This window comes from Pseudophryne corroboree, chromosome 7 (assembly GCF_028390025.1).
Source record: "Pseudophryne corroboree isolate aPseCor3 chromosome 7, aPseCor3.hap2, whole genome shotgun sequence".
NCBI lineage: Eukaryota > Metazoa > Chordata > Amphibia > Anura > Myobatrachidae > Pseudophryne > Pseudophryne corroboree.
In genome coordinates, this window is record NC_086450.1 from 158247742 (window position 1) to 158268507 (window position 20766).

General features: G+C 41.2%; 1 protein-coding gene across 3 annotated transcripts in view; it reads left to right on the plus strand.

The window, feature by feature from the left end:
- The window catches only part of ARHGAP15 (Rho GTPase activating protein 15), a 1201663-nt gene that overhangs the window by 757310 nt on the left and 423587 nt on the right, over positions 1-20766 (plus strand). For 2 of the 3 annotated variants that reach the window (XM_063933735.1, XM_063933733.1), the window contains exons 9-10: positions 4566-4688; positions 15349-15447. In XM_063933735.1, coding sequence (XP_063789805.1) covers positions 4566-4688; positions 15349-15447 — 222 coding nt within the window. The remainder of the gene's footprint in view (positions 1-4565; positions 4689-15348; positions 15448-20766) is intronic. The other variant, XM_063933734.1, reaches the window with a different exon arrangement.

Sequence of the window (20766 nt, forward strand, 5' to 3'; positions counted from 1 at the left end):
GCAGGGTAAAGCGAAATCCGAACAAAGTGCTGGGCGCGACCTTGAAAAGTGCCATTTGGGCACCCAAACGGGTCACTTTTCATGTATTTTAGCTTGCCAGACCCAGAGGGCGTGAGCTAAATTGCAGACACCTGCAGCTATCGCTCCCAAAAAGAAGTACCGTAGATGTAAGAAGGTGAGAGACAGAATGTTTTCAGATGAGTTTTGAGATGTACAGTAGGAAGTGATGGTGTTGCTGAAAGCTTTGTATGTAAGGGTGAGTAATTTGAATTTAATTTGTATCATAAAGGGAGCAAATCTAGATATTTGCACAGTGGTATGGTCACAAAGAACGGTCAGTCTCACTGCAGCATTTAGGAGAAATTGAAGTGAGGATACATGCATGATGGGCTTGCATTAATAAGGGCCATAACATTCTAAAAATGTATGACACATATAAATTAAAAAATATACCCTTACCACATCACCACTTCTGTCCAAGGTCTTCCCACTAACTAGCTCCAAGAAACTACAATTTATTAAGACACAAAACATGAGAAATTTAATCAGGATTGTGACAGCCGCTAGCTACGTAAACTTAGAAAGTAGAGATGTGCACATACCCTTGTGTTTTGGCTTTGCTTTTAATTAATCATCATGTTTTGGTTTTAGTTTTGGATTCCTGTTCATTTGGACCTGTTTACAAGCAATCCAAAAGCTAGTTTTTTAACTCCAAGTTCCGAACTGAAAACAGACCCGAGCTGGGACTCGGTTCCAGTAGGAACCCCAAAGTGATTCCAAAGTGGGACTCAATTCGACTCTGAACCCCTCCGTTCGTGTGTGTTTGTATTTCAGGAAAACCGTACCACATATCTCTAATAAATAGGGAATATAGACAGACGACTGAGTGACATTCTTTTCTGGTTATACTTCCAACACAATTATTGCAAATGTTACTTTAGATCGAGCAGATGTATGTGGCTGGAAAGATAATTTTGTAGAGCAATAGATTATTTGGTTGATGCATGTTTTAGCAAAAGCATTGTTTTTTTCATGCGATTACAAGTTCTTGAAAGTATTTGTGAGGTCAGCTGGTGTTGTGGGAAAAAGGAGAAGCATTATATTAAATTCAGTAGTAAAACGACAGGCAAACTCTCCTCTTATTACCATGGGCATGTGTTTATATTTTACTTTCCTTAATTGGCTATCTTTTATTTACTTTAAATGAACAATTTGGCAAGTTTAGCTCCCCTGATATCAACGAGGCACAAAGTGTGTTAGAAGTTTGGATTATAAAGTCATACATCCAAGGCTGCAAATCCAAACATCCCCTAGATACTTCAGAAATAATTGGCTAATGTAAATGAAAATCAACTTGCTAAAGATAACTGTCTGTTGTATTTTGTCTCTCAGGATCCTAATGAGTTAATTTAGGTTTTGTTTTGTTTTTTAAACTTCAATAAGGACAAGAAAATCATCCAATTGCGTGATATTTGTTAAAAATATGCTATTTACAGAAATGTGGGAAAATTAAATTCACAGAGAAATGAAAAAAAAAGATACAATATGAATTTTTTTAACTAAAAAGTTTTCATACCCTCTCTTCTTGATTTTGCTTGCTATGAAAATGCACCGAGCTCAAGGGACACTGAGAACTTACTTATTTTGTACAGATAAAAACTTTTCATGCACTTTTACTGTGTACCACATAAGTAAGGGATACCTCCCAACATTTAAAAAGTAAAAATTTGGAAAAAAAACAAGCCATGATTGGTCCAACCTCAGCAATGATTGGCCCAACTTCTGCCATGATTGGCTCAACCTTAGCCATGATTGGCCCATACACATCAATTTTGCAGCTGGTCATGCTCACTTCAGTGCAAGCGCCAATCACTGCAATGCAAGCTCTGCTCCTTTTGTTCTCCACGAATCAGGACCGTACTAGTAAAATTGGAGCAGTTGGGAAACTTAAGGGCCCAATACACTAGGCCGATTATGCCCGATTTCAGCCCAATTCAGGCATTCGGACCGATATATTGGGTGAAATTGGGCATTTTCGGGGTGCTTTTCCTCCGATCCGATCCGATGCGCATTCCCATGGGCATCGGATCGGATTCCCCTAGATCCGACATATCACGAGTGTTGCACTCGTGATATGTTGGATCCTGCAGTAAATAGATAGGATAGTAAAAGATACATCATATGCAAAAAAAACTGCATACGATATATCTAATACTATCTTACCAATGGGGAGGCTGCCGGGAGGTTGGGACGAAATCTAATATGACATGACAGACCGTCATGTCGTATAAGTGTATGGGGCCCTTAAGTAAGGGAAATTTATAGAACAGGAAAGTTATGGCCATTTTTTTGCGTGTGAAAATGTGCCAATTTACGGCATCTACCATGTACATGTGCATACTATAATTTGTTTATAGGAAAGCCCAAGCATAGACACAACATTACTGCAGCTTACTTTCAAAGAATTTCAAGGAATTCTAATATTTAAATGAGTTTTCCTGGGCTCAACTCTCTTGGATCCCACCAACTTACCCAGTGAAGAGGGCAATGGAGGAGGGGTGGGGGGGGGGGGGGGGGGGAAGAATATTGGCAATATGCACTTAGTGCTCTGTATCATATAGATATTACATAAAGTTAACAGGAGCCAACAAGAGGCAGCAATGTCTCACACTATACAGGTCACTGCTATTGTATTACACTACCAATGCAGCTTATTTTTGCATTTTGGCACAATACTAGGCATATTCAACTCCTTTTGTAAGGAGAAAGATTTATCCATCCTTACAGAGTCACCATCACCCTAACCAGGTGCTCTCCTGTATAAACAGACACAAGTTCACAAATGTAGGTGCTTCACATAACAAAACAGCATTTGCACCACCAACCTGCATTTTTAGAGAAATATTGTTTTAATGTCCATTAAGATGCAATACAAATATGTCTAAGGGGTCTATTCAATTGAAGTCGGAACTGACGTCTAGTCAGAAAGATGGCAATTTCCAGCTATTTTAGGTTGAATAATGATTTGACCTGTTCAATGGTGCTGCCGTTTTTCCAACTTGTTGGAAAACACGTGGATCCACGTGTTTTGTCGTGATTAACAGCCAAACACGTGATTAGTCGTGGATCCACGTGGTTTGTCGGATTAACAGCCAATTCCAACAGGATTTTTGCCCGTTTTCAACAATGCTGATCCGATCACCATTGTCGGAAACGGGCAAATCCTGTCAGAATTGCCCGCTAATTGAATACTGCACTGTCGGATCGTCTCCGCCGAAGAGGATCCGACATGCATTGAGTACATGCTTATGTGATTGTATCGTTCAAACAGTAAAGCACTTTTGTAATTACTTTTTGTAACCCTGACCCCAAACCTCATTGGACATCTTTCTTATAGACCACCAACATAGCCAATTATCTTCTACACAGATGCACAGAAAAATTAGCCATGTGAAGGTACCATATTCTACTATGATGTACGTATCAATACATCATGGTCGCACTTCACAGAGAACTGAATATTGGCCCTCATTCCGAGTTGATCGGTCGCAAGGCGAATTTAGCAGAGTTACACACGCTAAGCCTACGCCTACTGGGAGTGTATCTTAGCTTCTTAAAATTGCGACCGATGTATTCGCAATATTGCGATTACAAACTACTTTGCAGTTTCTGAGTAACTTCAACCTTACTCTGCCTGTGCGATCAGTTCAGTGCTTGTCGTTCCTGGTTTGACGTCACAAACACACCCAGCGTTTGCTCAGACACTCCCCCGTTTCTCCAGCCACTCCTGCGTTTTTTCCAGAAACGGTAGCGTTTTCATCCACACGCCCATAAAACGCCGTGTTTCCGCCCTGTAACACCCATTTCCTGTCAATCACATTACGATCGCCGGAGCGATGAAAAAGCCGTGAGTAAAAATACTATCTTCATTGTTAAATTACTTGGCGCAGTCGCAGTGCGAATATTGCGCATGCGTACTAAGCGGATTTTCATTGCGATGCGATGAAAAATACCGACCGATCAACTCGGAATGAGGGCCATTGGCCATAGAATGCTGCTGAATTCATCTCCTGCATCTAATTCCCCATATGAATCCCTTTGCTATTAGCCAAGAAATACAGCAAGAAAAGAAAGCTACAATATAGATTCAAAACAGAGAAATATCTGAAAACCAAGTATTCCTGGAATAAATAATAAGTTTGTACATAGATTTGTTTTACTGTCAAATCAGATGTTAATTTATGGTGGCAGAATCACTTAACGTTATGCATGGTTGTCAGTTTTATAAAATTATACTTTATATGATGTTTCACAGATAGCTATTTAATACAAAGAAAACGTTATTTCGCTGTACAGTTATAAAGTGTGTGTTCTGCGGTACCCCTGGTAGTTAATGGTAAAATTGACAAGTTACATCTATCTGCCAAGTTATAGCCGTGTAGTTTGCAAGTAGAAATGTGCAAGTATTGTGTCCAAAACGCAAGTTCTGTAATACAGCACACGTAATGTACTCCAATCTGTGGTAAATGCCTGCTTGTAATAAATTGGGTTTTCTTTTGTTTCAGTATTTAAATTAAACTACAGTGCTTCAGACACGTCTGACAGAAACCGTGTTAAAACCAGATTAAAGAAGTTTATATCCCGTCGACCATCGCTGAAAACTCTACAAGAGAAAGGACTTATTAAAGGTATTGTAAAGATTGTTTGTAGAATTGTATTAAAATAAATCCGAGACACCAAGTTTTTTTATATATTTTTTTTAAGATCTTGTGAAAGTAAATGATAATCAAGTATCCTCTAAACTGTGTTCCATAACCATTATACTAAGTAAACCACATTGAGTCAAAGCACTCTCTAATCTGACGACATTTGTACATTTATGTTGGAAAATACACCTTCTGATTAGTTCTGTACTGTATGCTGGGGCAGAACCATAGTGGTTACATGGCGTGCCACTACAAGCCACAGAGATGGGGGGGTAGGAGGTGCTGGTGAGTGTACCCCCAGGGTTTACACCAGTTATGTGACTACATATTAAAAAAAAAAAAAAAAACAGATATTGGTTGGTGCCTATTTTTATTTTTTGCGGCAAAATTATTTCCTAGGTCTACAGCTAGTAAGTAGGTCGACATGGTTTCTAGGTCGACAGGGACTCTAGGTCGACATGTACTAGGTCGACATGAAAAAGGTCGACATGAGTTTTTTTTAATCCCCCCCCATTTTTTGAACTTTTTCATACTTTACGATCCACGTGGACTACAATTGGGAACGGTAACCTTGCCTGAAGCATGGCAAGCGAAGCAAGCCATGCAAGTGGACACAGTGTACTAATTAGGGTTCCCGGTCACTCTACGAAGAAAACAACACCAAATTTTTTTTCTAAATTCATGTCGACCTTTGTTCATGTCCAACTAGAGTCCCTGTCAACCTAGAAACCATGTGGACCTACTTACTATCAACCAATAGTGGTCGACCTAGACACTGTCGACCTAAGTCTATTCTATCTAACATACCACACCCATAATATCAGTATCCTGACAAGAGATAATGGGGTCTGTTTGCTAAGCCTTGGAGAGAAAGATAAAGTGGATGGAGATAAATTACCCACCAACTAGCTCCTAACTTTTTTCAAACACAGCCCATAACATAGACCACTGTTTTGATTTGAGCTACCTATATACCTATATACAGATGTGGCCACACTGATCTTACCCACGAATGGGTCCAGTGAGCATCTGACTAGCCGCGGCAAGCTGCAACCCATTCGTGGGAGCGTCTGCATACTATGGATCGTGGGTGTGTGCACAGTGCACGCGGACACTTTCGGGCATGCTATTGTGACTGGTTTGCCATGAAAAGCATGTAGGTTGAAGGAGGACACACCTAAAGCTATTTCACATGCTGCAATATTAACATTTTTTCTGGTCATTCCATATCCCATGTATCATACATACATATACACATACCAATGCTTGCAATCAAACGTTTTAGACCACCCAAATTTTTCCACTTTTTATTGATATTTAAGCAGCCAATTCCAGTAAAATGGTACAAAAGTAACCAGTAAACTGCTAGAGGTTGTTGATTTCAGAGTTATATATAAAAAAAAGACCTTTTTTCAGGGAACAAGTAATATGTTAATAACTTAGAGTTGTTTTGCGACAATTATAAAAAGGTTTGCTGGGAACTCTATCAAACTTTCTAAAGACTGGAAAAGTGGTCAAGTGGAGAAGTTGCCCATAGCAACCAATCAGTTTATAGCTAGCAGTTATCAAGTACGTTCCATAAGGTGATAGCTGCCGACTAGTTGATATGGACAGCATCTCCATATGTCCACTTCTCCACTCTTTAGACGTTTGATACATTTACCCCATTGTATGGAGGACAATCATAATTACCAGGTGATTGTGCAGGTGTAGGAAATGGGAGATGGAGTACTCTTGGTGTGTCCCCCATCAGCTGGATGTGAACACTGTCGTGAGGCAGTAATGACATCACTATGTGCCACCTCTTTCCCCAGACTCCATCACCAGGAAATATTGGTGGGGGACAGGTAAGTATGGTTTTTCCTCATTGGAGCACTATAGACTTGATTCTACACTAGGATAGACATGTTCCATAGCCACTTTTCTTTACAGCAGTAGCAAGCTACTTACTTCCTTATGGTAATGTGAGGATCTGCCCGTATATGCCGAAAATCCATACATCTGCATGTGGAAGCCTGTCCCTACTGTTTTATATCTATGTTGGCTTAAAAAGATCTGTTAGAAACAGACGACCCATCTACTGCTGTACTCTTATGATTGAGCAAGGAAGCTTAATGATACTCCCACAAGATGCAATAATTCCATGCCCATTTCACAGAAAGTATGGTCCATCAATCTATATGCACTTGCGGAAATTCCGGCTAGTCTGCCCATATTTATAATTGTATTGTTTGGTCTTTTTAATGGTTGCTCTTTAAAAATACAGATAGACTCTCAGTGAATTCTGCAGAGCGTGCGGCTCGCAGACTGTTATATAAGACCTGTGATCTCCATCTGTGTGCGTATGCCGGATCCAGTGCATGTACAGTATAGTCACAGATTTCTTACTTTGGCGCATACCCAGTATGCTGATATACACGAGATCCGTCCACAATTCCACTTACGTCCAACTCAGTAACAGGCCCTATGTGCGCTGAGGAAGAGCAGGACAAGTAGAAATATGTGCGCAGGATGAGTCCCATTTTTGCAGCACTGAAAGTAATTCTATATTTGGAGGCCTGTCTTCTATTGATTGTACAGGTCTTTTGCACATTTTACTAAAAATAATCTTTTCCTTCTAATTTAGTTCCACTCGTATTATCAAAAGAACAAAACTGCTAGCTGAATATAGTTGTATGCAATCTAACAAAGCTGTGTTGTATCCCAGGGCAATAAAAGCCATCAAGTCTGTGTTATTATAAATGCAAGTAGCAGTAAAGATAAAGCAATGAATGTTGCAGGAGGTCATGTTCCATTCAGACATTAAAGTAATCTGAAGGTGGAAGAAGAGATGACCTGGCCACAGCTGGGTTTCATTAGTTGTCAAGTTTGTATCCTTGTTCTATTATGTGAGTTCAATACAAATCTTTTTCCCTTCCTTTATTTCTTCTAGTTCTAGATGCTATTTTACTGTCCCCAGCATATAATTATTTTATTATTGCAATTATTTATTTACAAACATCTTGTGTCTCAAGCTATTGTACTCTTCATTTTTGAATAAAACTCTTAAGAACAAGTAGTTTAAAACCCAAGTCTAGTTTGGTGTAGAAGTTAACAATTAATCTGTTAGAATTTTTTTTATTTCAAATAAAATCTGATACTTCTGGGGATTTCGTGATCATTTCATTGTTAGCAGTAACATTCCTTACCATACACACATTACCAGCTCAGAGCAGGCTTTATTGTTCAATTCAGAGCTGCAGCAAACTTTTAAATACTGGGGAAATATTTGTAAAAACAAATATTTATCTTAGAATAGATTTTATGTAAAAATACAAGTAATGTGTAGATATATTGTCCAACCTAAGGAAAGAAATGATGCTAATTTTTGTAAGTCTGCTATTGACTATCTGTCTCCTTGTTTGATGGATGTTGTACAAACCTTGTGTAGACTTATGGTCCGAGCTTAACTCACTAGTTCTGCTTTCGCAACCAATTCCGAACAGCTACAGAAGCCCCAAGACATTAAAATTGACTGTTCCAATGAACTCTGTGTGGGAGTTTTGGTTTTAAATTGATAACAGCTGAAAGAATGAGTGATGCCTGTGGAATATGGGCATGATGCTCAAACCCATTGCTGTACTCCTGTGAACCAATAGTTTTGTATGGGAATTATTGTTGACTTAATGAATTACATTTCCTTACAATTTGTGTGCGTGATTTAATTATGAAAAATTCAATTAAAAAAGTTCAAAAGAACTTGGTTTCCTGGGAAAGTTTGAAACAATAAATTTGTTTATATCTTGTTTCAACGATAGATAGATAGATAGATAGATAGATAGATAGATAGATAGATAGATAGATAGGACATACTGTAGAAAGATTTGAATTGAGAACAATTCTTAGTTAAGGGATCCTCCTCAAAACATGAGAACAGTACATCAAAGGATGGGACTAAAATTAATTATGAAGTTATATATCCCAAGATTGTGTGTGTGTGTGTGTGTGTGTGTGTGTGTGTGTGTGTGTGTGTGTGTGTGTGTGTGTGTGTGGGGTGGGGGGAAGGGGGGGTTAGTTTGATTGTTGATGTTAAAATTATATTGCAAACATGTCGGCATAATGATGTTGGCATGTCCTGTCCACATATAGTTTGTGGACATATTGAGAGTTGACAAACCATATGTATTCAACTTAATTTCAGCTAATACAGTCATAACAGTATGCCATTCACTTGTAGCTATAGTCTAGGATTCCTGTAAACTGAACCAGAGTGTCCTACTATTCTTAAGCCTATGATAATGTTCCCTGCCTCTTGGACTTAACCTTTACCAGGCGTGCCTAACTTTGTTTTCCATTTAGATCTATACATACAGTTCAGATATATTTGGCAGCAAGCACTCTGATAATGCCAGGTGAACAATATGTATAGCAATTCTGTGTCAGCTTGTTACTTATCTGGAACCCATTGTCAGATGTGAAGACAGACCCAACAGCTGTTTTGATACAACAGATATTCCCTGGGCAGATTTGGGGATATACCCTGGCAAAAAAAATAAAGTGTCTCAGTTTTCAAATGGAAAAACAGTTGTGTGGGATGTTCTATCTTTAGTTACGCCTTTGTATCTACAGTAGAATTAGCCACATAGGGGTGTATTCATTGTTGTCAGATTTCCCGACTTGTTGGAAAAACAGCAGTTTCCGACTTTTTTAGGTCGAATCTAGATTCAACCTATCCAACACAAGTGCCGTTTTTCCGACAAGTCGCCGATCCACGTATTTTGTCTGATTTGCAGGCATATTCGACAGGTTTTTGGCCTGTTTTCGACAATGCCAATTCAGCTTTAAAAAAAGTCAGATTGGCATTGTTGAAAACGGGCTAAACCTGTCAAAAACGCCCGCAAATTGAATAGTGCAGTGTCGGATCCTCTCCGTTGGAGAGGATCCGACACCAATTGAATACACCCCATAGCAAAACTGAAATTGTAATCAGAAATATTTAACACAGAGGTGAACATGGAAAAAAAAAACAATTTATCCACACAATTTCAGCCTTTTGCCGCAAGCCACACAAAATAAAATCTTCTTCATTGACAGTCACACTGATCCCTCGTTTGCAGTCACTCGAGACATAATCTTGGAAAACATCATATTCATTAACCTGCTTACATTAAATAGCTGCTTCAAATAATTTGACATATTTATAGATACTAACCCAATTAACATTACAGTCACCTTTCCATAATTTGTCAAAATATCGTGAATGAAACAAACGTGAATAAACTCATTTGAAATTGGTGAGATCTCACCTGATATACCAATATATTTTAAGACAAGTAACATGTCGACCAAAGGACTCAAACAAAAATAATTTCATGCTAAAGTGTAATTCATTATTTAAATGTGATTACACAATTAGCAGGTGGAGACACAGACGTACCATACATCCTTCATACCGGGTGATATGTCATTAAAAATAGCAACAAACAGGAATCGCCAGCTTCTCACCTACTGCTGCATTATTGAAAAACATTAATTTAAAAAACACTACAAAAAAGAGTCACTGATGTGTCTGGGATTTATATTAGACCTAATTAGCATGCATTTCCACATCTTGACATGCAAGCAAGAGGTGTTTATGAATAATTACTATGGTAAGATAAGAAATTAACCGATTCACTAGTGAAGGGAGATTGCAAGTGCAACACACAGGTAGAGATCTGGAAAGCACTGGTAACAAGGAAAAGAGATATTTATGTTATTTCCCCATTTATATGTGTTTTCTTTCCAGCTGAGGGTAAATTTGCTGAAGTATGAATGATGAAGAATTTGTCCATTTTCCATTTTATCCGCAAATTCATTATGAAACACAATGTTGTTGGATTACATTAAGTTTAGAAATTCACTGAAAATTTGTGAAAACATTTGCGGTCATTAAGAAAATACAGAGGTCAGCAAAAGATATGACACCTCTTTGACTAATTACACGTTTTGCTCACCAGTTTAAAAAACAAAAAAACTAAAATGTTTTAATCCCATTTCTGGATTGTTACTATTCTTAATTTCTGATACATTTATTTACTTATTTATTTATTTACACGGTGGAGTCACATTATTATGACCACCAGCTAATAGCCAGAGTAACCGCTTTGGAGCCCATACGCGCAGGGTTCGCAGAACTGTCATATTAGACACATGCTTGGTAGACCCGAGGTTCATTTTGACGGTGAGCTGCTCCACTGTCATGTGTCGGTAGGCCCTCATACACCTTTGTTGCCGAAGTTTGCATTTCCATGTCAGGATTTCACAATTGTGCCATGTGTCCAGTGATGATACACCTTCACCACAGCAGCACGCAAAAAGTTCCCAAACTGCGCTATTTCAGAAATACTGCCGCGCTTGGCCCAAAGCGAATAATCATCCCTTTTTGCAATTCAGATAAATCGCCCCTTTTATCCATGACAGCGATGAGTGATATGTGCACAGACGGCCTATCGCACACCTTATATACCCACCAAGCCAGCGCACTCCTTGCACTGTAACATGGTTGATCCAGGCGCAGAGTTACTGCTCCAGACTCAGAATGAGCCCCATTGCCATTAGTAAACAAAAAATCAACAAAAATATTTTAAGGGTTTGCAACCAATTGTTGTATTGTATGTTCATAAATCTTATTATTTCAATAGGCCTTACTACATCGAATCCCCAGACTACCTTGCTGCATAAATGACTCTAACATATAAATATTTGTACATCTCGTATACATGCAGTTATAATATCCATGTTTTTAATGTCAACATAATGTCAGCACCACAATTTCAGTTATGTCCACATTATTGAATTGACGACATTTAACATATCAGCATCTGCAGAATGTCAAAATTATGAAAGTCGACATAATGAATGTCAACAAACTATGCCACACTCTAAATTAGAGCATTCCAGAGCAAATTAATTGTGTTGTTAATTGCCTAATGTTTTTTTTTTTTGGTGTCCTATAGACTCTTCTTTCTTTCTTTCTTTCTTTCTTTCTTTCTTTCTTTCTTTCTTTCTTTCTTTCTTTCTTTCTTTCTTTCTTTCTTTCTTTCTCCCCTTTCCTTTGTGTTTATGTAAATAATGTACACTAGAAGGTAGAAACTCCTTCTGTCCACCCTTAGGTGATTTTAATTAGTATAGGTCCTGTCATTGCTGTCTACATATTAGAATGGGCACTATTAGAGGTAATTCCTGGATAAATGTATATAATGTGTCAGTAATAGGGAAGGTAGGGACCTACTTGATGAGGTTCACCATGACGTGGTAGGTGAACAGGGCTATAACTAGGGTGTGTATAAGCCGAAGAGTCCTTTAAACACTCCAGACAGGCTCCATGCTATCTGTGCAGCCACCAGGAGCAATCTCAGGCTGCTCCTGGCAGTGCTGCATTTACTGGCAATGGTGGCCCCACCCCCTTGAATGTGCCAACATGATGTTAATGACAGGGGGAGTGGTCGGACTGTGGCCGGTACAGGGCGCAGTGCTGCCCTATTATGGTACTCTAGATGGGCATGCATATTTGGCCAAACTTACTAAGAATCTAATTAATTTTCCATGTCAGTTTAAGAGATTATTATAATGGTTTTGTTTATCAGTATTCTTGGTGCTTAGAGTGTGCACCTGCATTTTCTTTTTTTCTGCAAGGCCTCTTACTAAGCTGTAAGTGTAATTCATGTCACTCAGTGCCAATGTATGATTGTGAATTGTGTTTATCGCAAAGGTCCCAGCAATTCAAACATAGTCCTGCTGTTGGACAGGACTCTTCAAGGCTTTTTGTGTTCCATAATTCTGCCTGACACACATTGGCATTTCTATTATGGGTTCAATGTGTGTGGTGCACACGTTCCCCTGGGTCCAGGGGGGCCCACGCCAAACATATTGCACCCATGCTGTTTTTATACTTACCCTTCTGTAGTCCCACAACGGGAGCTGCAGCCACAGCAGTCACTTCAAAAATGGCCGCCGTGCATGCACATTTGGTAATTAGTCTCCGGACCATGGCGGTGGCTATGTTTCCGGAGATCTGCGCATGCACAGTAGACTCCGAACTCAATGTCGGAGCCTACTGCACAGTGGAGGAGAGGTAGACCACCCGGAGTCTGCTCATGGGCCCTCTCCTGACACGTTTTCCCTTCTACTCATAATGCAGTAAAAAAAAATAATTTCCATCAGTGGTGGCTCTTACCTTTTAAATGGAGAGGGGCTGCTCGACTTGCAGCCTGGTCACAGGTTAGGTCTGCACAGAGACTCAAGATTCAGTTCCGTTGCACATGTACCCAAAAAATTGGGCACATGTGCAAAAAAGGGAGAGGAAAAAAATGCGTGACCACAAAGCTCAGTTTCTAAGGATTATGGGCCTAATTCAGCATGGAACGCTGCTGCGGCAGTGTTCACAGGCTGAAGCCCTGTGAAGTGTGCACACGTGCAGAAGCCGCACTGTGCGTTCGTACACAGTGAGCTGCGGCAGCATCTCACTTGAGCAAACCCCTCTGCCTGATTGACAGGCAGAGGCTTTTGCGGGGTGGGAGGCATCGCGGAAGCGTTTAAGGGGTGTCATGATGGCGTTGGGGACAGAGTTGACCTGTGCTGGGTCCCCCCCCCCCCCCACATGTAAATGTAATGGAGATCTGCGATTTTTTGCATATCTACGATCCATGCTGAATTATGGCCCACATCGGTTGCACAGGCCAGGTATTGTCAGAGTGGTAGAAGCAGGAGTAGCATCCCATTGGAAGCGCTATTTACAATGGCAGTCCAGACTAGTAGTCCCATGGGGAGCAAGCACTACCTACTGGGGACTGACAGTCCAGTGTGATACTAGCAGAAAGAGATTCCACATGAGTAAGAGCCACTGCCATTGCACAGAGTCAGATTGGAAGTGTATTGGGAGTGGTGGCAGATTTTACAGGGGAAGGGGAGTTAAATTCACAAATAATTTCCAAATTGTTTCCCCTCTTTCACTTTGTCGCAGAGCTATGGAGCCCCTTAATTAAAATGATCATCAAAATAAGATAAACAATGTAAAAAGCTTATTAAATGATAGGAATATTTATCATAATTTACTGATACTGAGCCAATTGACATTACTGCCCAGCCAATGAAGCTGCAGTTGTAATTCCCTACCAACTTTTCATGCACAAAAAAAGCTGCTTAGGCAACAGCATGTTTTTGATCTGAAATACCTGAAAATAAGCCCATAGAGAAATATATAAACAAAACACATAGAAAATACATAAACTCTGCATAGATAGGGCTCTGGTCAGAATCTAATCCATGAACCCCGCACGGTGAGGCAGCAGTGCTAGTCGTGTGCCTCATATTTGCTGTAAGTCAAGGAGAGGCTCGCCACACTTGCAGTTGTGCTCCCCTAGTCAATGGCCTGTATGTTGTTTCCAAAATTCTAGGGCTGCGTAAATGGGGCCATAATACGGCAAGCAGCTGTATGGTAGAATGACAAGCAATTTTAAGGAGCCAGTGCAGCTTTAAGCTGGCCTTACCGAATGTATCATGGCATGGGGCAACAGGTATACCATAGAATCACATAATGGAACTAGATTGCAGGATGTGACCTCTTTGATACAGCAGTGGATTGGAGCGACAAAGCAGTAATGTTAGAGAACAAAACCTTGCAATAATCATCTGAACATGGCAAAATACATTTAAATATATTGTGTTAATTTGGCAATTCCACTACTGCACTTTCGCAAGTAGATGCAAGGACGTAACTGGAGTTGTGTGAATGGTGCAGCCACCCAGGGTACAGGGCATGTATAGTGTATGTCTTGCAGGATGTCTAGACCGACATCCTGCTACCTGAACAACCACCGCAGAGCCAAGTCTGTAACAAATGCTTAATTAACAAATGCTGTAACAAATGCTTACATAAAGGTACGGGTTAGAGTCAGGGGAGGGGGAGAGTGTTAGGGTTAGGCACTGGGGAGTCAGGGTTAGGCACTGGGGGGGGGGGGGGTTTAGCCATAGCAAACACCTCCTGAGGGTTAATCGTAGCTGAAACCCCCAGAGGAGTTAGCCATAGCCGCCACCACCAGAGGGTTAGAGTAAGGGCGGGTGTTGGCCCTGTCGGGATCTTCAGTGTCAGGATGCCACTTTCAGTCATGTGACCCCCGGCATCCCAACCGCCAGTGTTACATACCGAACCCGTTTTACCAATATGTTTTTATTGATTTTTTAGTATGTTCCCTGGAATTTTTATTTGTAGTGCAGCCGCTCTGATTAAGAAAATGGCAGCGGACCACCTGACAGCGTAGCCAGTAGTCAACCTTAATTCAATGTGTCTGCAGTGTAATTGCTGACTAATCTGCGCCACACATGCTGGGTGGCCTTGCCCTGTGCTGGGCAGCCCCCAGCATGTAAGGAGATGGACACAGGTCTTGCTGTGTATGCAGCGATCTATGTCCATCTCTGAATCAGGCCCTTAATCTGGCTGACCCTGTAAGTGGCACACATATCTTCTAGCATTTAATTACATTTCAATAGATTGCAGTTTATAAATTATAAAATAGAAGAGTTCTATTATTTGTCAGTATAATGTAAATGATACTGATATATATTCTATGAATACAGTAGAACCTCTTATCTCAGACATGCAACCTGTCTCCTTTCTCTCCAGATCAAGTCTTCGGCTGTAGTCTGGAGACTCTCTGCAGACGTGAGAACACCACAGTTCCGCACTTTGTTACAACGTTTGTTGAAGCTGTGGAGAAAAGAGGTAGGTGACATCACAGGTGAAGCCTCTCCTTTCCTTCATCTTCATAGGCTTGAATATAAATATCTGTAGACTTTACTAGCTGCATTAAATCGAATAAATAAAATATTATTAGTGATATCAATGATTATTTTACGTAGATCACAAACCACTATTTTTTAAAACCTGCAATTTCACATGCTTGATTTTTATTTTTATTTTTTTGTGGTGGGGGTTGCACATGTGTAACATGAATCTGGTTTCTTCTTCAATTTCCTATAACTCAATAATTAATTAGCAAAACTTGTGGTTGTTGGCCCTGACATGGCTGCTGGGTCTCTCAGTTAAAATGCATTTCAGCACTCTAGCCCAGGGATGGCTAACCTTGACACTCCAGTTGTTGTTGAACTACATATCCCAGCATGCCCTGCTACATTTTTGTTATTTGGCCATGCTAAAACTGATGAAGGGCATGCTGGGATGTGTAGTTCAACAGCAGCTGGAGTGTCAAGGTTAGCCATCACTGCTCTAGCTTGTGCTTGAGGAGAGGGTCACTGGCCCTCCTGACAGAGGTTAGAGGTGGGTGGAGGATTATTGTGTGACCTTGTTCCACAGCCACTTCATGGACTTCAACTTTAAAATGTACCATACCAAGACTCAGTTGAGTTCATGTTAATGCAGTCTATCAATTCACTACGGAACTTTGACATCAATAAAGTATTGTGTGACTAATATTCACACAGTGTACTGGTTCCTAATAACGATACTCATGAGTCACAAGGTGAGGACGTGACTAAGCTTCCCCATCTTAACTGACCACTGCACTGATGTATGGGATGCGAGACTGGTTAGGATGTTGCCAAATATAGGAGTACCCATGGAAATAAATGTACGTCACTGACTTATGGGCAAAAAAGGAAAAAAATACTAGGCGTGGCAGCAAACCTGGGTAATAAGTACCCTTCCCACCCTTCTCTTGGCATGGCTAGCCTGCCTTCCCTTTGCCCGCACCGCCCATGTGTGCATCTGTCTGCCCCTTCCATCTGTGCGCCTTTGCCTACACCTCCCATGTGAGCTTCTGATTAGCTTTAACTTACTCCTCCTATTCGTGTCTCTAAACACCCCCCATCCCCTTTCTTGCCATGTATGCCTCTGCTTGGAGGGCCTACATGTTTACTTTGTTCTGGGCCTTGCACATTCTGATGGCAGCCCTTCCTAATAAACTGACTACATTCCCACAATGGCTACTTCCTGCAACCAACACGGCATGAGAAAGGCCCTATTTCAGCTGCCGCCAGACACAGCAAAATATCTAATCCAACTTTAGATAAATCTCAGAAGATACTGAAAAGCTGATGACTAGCTGAAGAGACATTATTAATAACTTGATCATAATTAATTTTACTATACATGATTACATATTACCGTGAAAGAGAAATTAGGGTAAGAGAACTATTTATTTATTGCAGAGCAAACAATTTTTAAAGAGTACAAGATGTTGTTATGGTAAATGAAGCATAGAAATGAGGATGGCATGACTATAAAATAGCTTTTTTCAGTTCATTCTAATATACTGTATTTGTAGATTATTATTTTTTTTTGTTGACTGATCAAAACTGTGGAGGCACAGAACTGATGACAATGTAGCTTCAAATGTATTGTATCTAATAGTCTTTTTTGGGCGATCTCCTTCAGAGTGGTGCCGAATCCAGAGCAGAGTTTTTAGAGGGGATATTTCAATGGCTTTATTATCGTTTGTCCTCTCAGTGGTTCCAATGGAAAAACAAAATATTAATTGTGACTACAGCTTTCTTTTTATTAGGGACAGCTGCTCCTAAATAAGGCCTGTAATATACCAACACTCCCAGAGCTCTTCCTAAAAGGGGTAGACAACCTTTAGATTACTTTAAAGCACAGGTTCTCAAACTCGGTCCTCAGGACCCCACACAGTGCATGTTTTCCAGGTCTCCTCATAGAATCACAAGTGAAATAATTAACTCCACATGTGGACCTTTTAAAATGTGTCAGTGAGTAATTAATACACCTGTGCACTTGCTGGGTTACCTGCAAAACATGCACTGTGTGGGGTCCTGAGGACCGAGTTTGAGAACCTCTGCTTTAAAGCATTACCTAAAGACAAAACACAAACCAATGAGTGCTATTTCCTTCCTATATGAAAATAAACTCATTTGTAATCACTTATAATAATATAGATTTTAAATCTTTATATAGATTCAATGGAATAATGTTAAATAGATCGATATCTGTGAATATTATATTAATTATATGTCTACAAAATAAAAATATTTGATCCAATCCACAGTATCACGGAAAGAGAATGTTTGTGATCCACCTCAGGACTCTTGGGCTCAGCTGAAGGGGACTTATGAGTGAAGCTGGAAGGTCTTAAAATAGTTCTGCTCATGGAGAGAATAGATGGACTGTAATAGGTACTTGATAGTCAGAGGCAATCCTGGCATTGCCGAATGGCAACCAAGCACAGAATCAATACCAGGATACCATCCTGAAAGGTTTCGGTTAGGCTGTCTGAAAACCAAAGGCTGCTTGAAAAAACTCTTAGCAGCATAGTAGTGAACCTGTATTCTGCCTCCTAGTACCCCTACTGAGGGAGGAAGAGGATGTGCACAGTGAGAAGCTAAGGGCTATATCACCCTGGTACCTAAACTTTCCACAACAGCTGCAGACAGAAATGGAGTTAGAGTCTCAGGGCCAGGAGCGTAGAGAGGGTGGAACAAGTGGAGCTTGAGCTCCAGGCGCTGCTGGGGACAGAAGGCACCGTCTCACTGCACAGATGAGAGCCGGGATCTCGGGCAGGGGTAGGAGGAGATGACTAGAAGAGAGGGAAGGGGTGGCCACCACACTGCCTGCATGTTGCATATCACTGATTGCACAGTACAGAGAGTCCAGTGCAGTGCAGTGCAGTGCAGTGCAGTGTGGTGTGTTGTTAGGGAAGAGGGGTGGTTTGGAGGCTTGCCAGAAGAACTTTCCTGGCTGTCAGGGATCTGCATTCAGTGATCTGGAACATGCAGGCAGTGTGGTGGCCACCCTTTCCTTTTCCTCGGTCCTTTCCTTCTACCCAAGGAGGTCCAGCCTGTCAATCTCATAGAAGCTCCACCCCTCCAGGCTGGATTGAGGAGCTGCTCTGCTGCTGCCCTCTTGGTGAGAATCAATGTGTGTATACTGTGTGTTTATGTGTATATGCCTGTGTTTGTGTGTAAATGTGTTTGTGTGTATATGTCTGTGTGCTAATGTGTATACATGTATGTGTGTGTTTATGTATATATATATCTTTGTTTACAGTATGTGTGAGTATATGTGTGTGTTTATGTATGTCTGTGTACATCTGTGTGTATATTTGTGTATTTATGTGTGTGTGTGTGTGTGTGTGTGTCTGTGTATATTTGTGTTTTTATGCATGCCTGTGCCTAAATGTGTGTGAATCTATGTATGTATGTCTGTATGTATGTGTGGTGGTGGGTGGGGGCGCCGTGACATGACCCTGCTCCGGGTGTCATGTCTCCACGCTACACCTCTGCTCAGGGCAGCTAGAGGCGCACAGCTCAGGGATACCCAGTACCACAGCTGAGGGGAGCCTAAGGACCGATTGACCACTGTGACCCTGGAGTCAATATCAGAAATACAGGAGCAGCCCTTAGCAAAGATTCTGAGCAGGGGAGTCACCCGAAGCACTGGCGTGTGGAAAAACCAGAGACAGCACAGCAGAGAAATAACAGTACCATATACAATACTCAGTAGCAGGAATCCTTAATAGATGGTATGTAGGTTCAGCACGGGACTGCTTGTTAGGATATGCTAGGAGCAGGTTGATAACAGTATACAGCAGTATAGGCAAGGTAGTAGCTGGTCTAGTAACCGGTGAACCGATACGATGGTGACAAAGTTATAGTCAGTAAATGTGTATAGCACGGGGGTGTATGTCTTAACACAACAGAATTGTAGTAGCACCGGTGTGTGTCTTTAACAGAGCAGGATTGCAGTTCAGGTAACAGGGACCTGTGATCAGGAACTAACCCAGAGGGAAGGTGTTGTTCTGACACAGGCTAGCAGGCTTGAGCAGCCTATATAGGCAGTGAAGAATGTTCATTGGTGAACAGTCAGCTGATTGCAGCAGCACTGGAATTGGCTTAGAGCAGTGGTTCTTAAACTCGGTCCTCAGGACCCCACACAGTGCATGCTTTGCAGGTAACCCAGCAAGTGCACAGGTGTATTAATTACTCACTGACACATTTTAAAAGGTCGGCAGGTGGAGCTAATTATGTCACTTGTGATTCTGTGAGGAGACCTGCAAAACATGCACCGTGTGGGGTCCTGAGGACCGAGTTTGAGAACCTGTGGCTTAGAGAATCACTTGAAGGAATCCAAGATTGCGGTGGCCGTGATGCTAGATGGTTTGTTCACAAACATGTCAGAATTTTTGCTGAGTGCTGGGAGGGCTTGTAAACAGAAATATGACAACAGTGGGCCGGTATGTAGAGCTATGAAACTGACACAGTACTTCATTCAGAGCAAGGCAAGCTTATAAAAACACGGTGTAGATTTGAAGATAAGAAAACCGGCTCGATTCGTTTCGCTGCTTAGCTTGACAGTCTCAACAGAAACCTTGTACATGCCTTCATGTAACTCTTACTATATTACTCTTGCTATATAGATTGCTTTAGTCTTCCTAATTGCTTTATATACTTTTAGCCATGTTTTATATCATCAGGCAGAGTCATTTATTTTTGCTGCAGAGCTTTTACAGAGGGCCAGGACCAGGGCCGGATCTAGGGGGGGGGGGGCGAAGGGGGCGATCGCCCCCCCCCCCTAACACAGTCATAGCAATGCCCACTTTTGAGCAGAAGAGAGCTCTCCAGGGAGAGCCTGAGGCAGAACGATGTGCTGCAGCTTATACCACAGCAGCACAGAGGAGCAAGGAGAGCAAGGGTTACAGAGCATTTGCCCCTCACTTGCTGGTGTGTGGGTACTAGGGCTAATAAATACAATTACCCCATAGCACAGTCACATGTACATAGAACAATCACAAAGCTCTATCTCAGTCTCACTCAAAAAGTTCAGTCAGAATTGAGAGGAGGAGGAGTTAGGATTGTAGATGGGAGGAGTTGGGACTGTAGAGGGAAGAGTCAAGATTAAACAGTAAACCGCCCCCCCTAAAGAAAAGTCTAGATCCGTCCCTGGCCAGGACTGCCATTAGAAATTGTAGAGCTTACTACAGATGAAACAGATAGGGCTCCCCTCATCATGCTCCCCTGCCTCTGACCCATTGGACGCAGAGATACATCAAGCCCTGTCACCCAGAGCAAG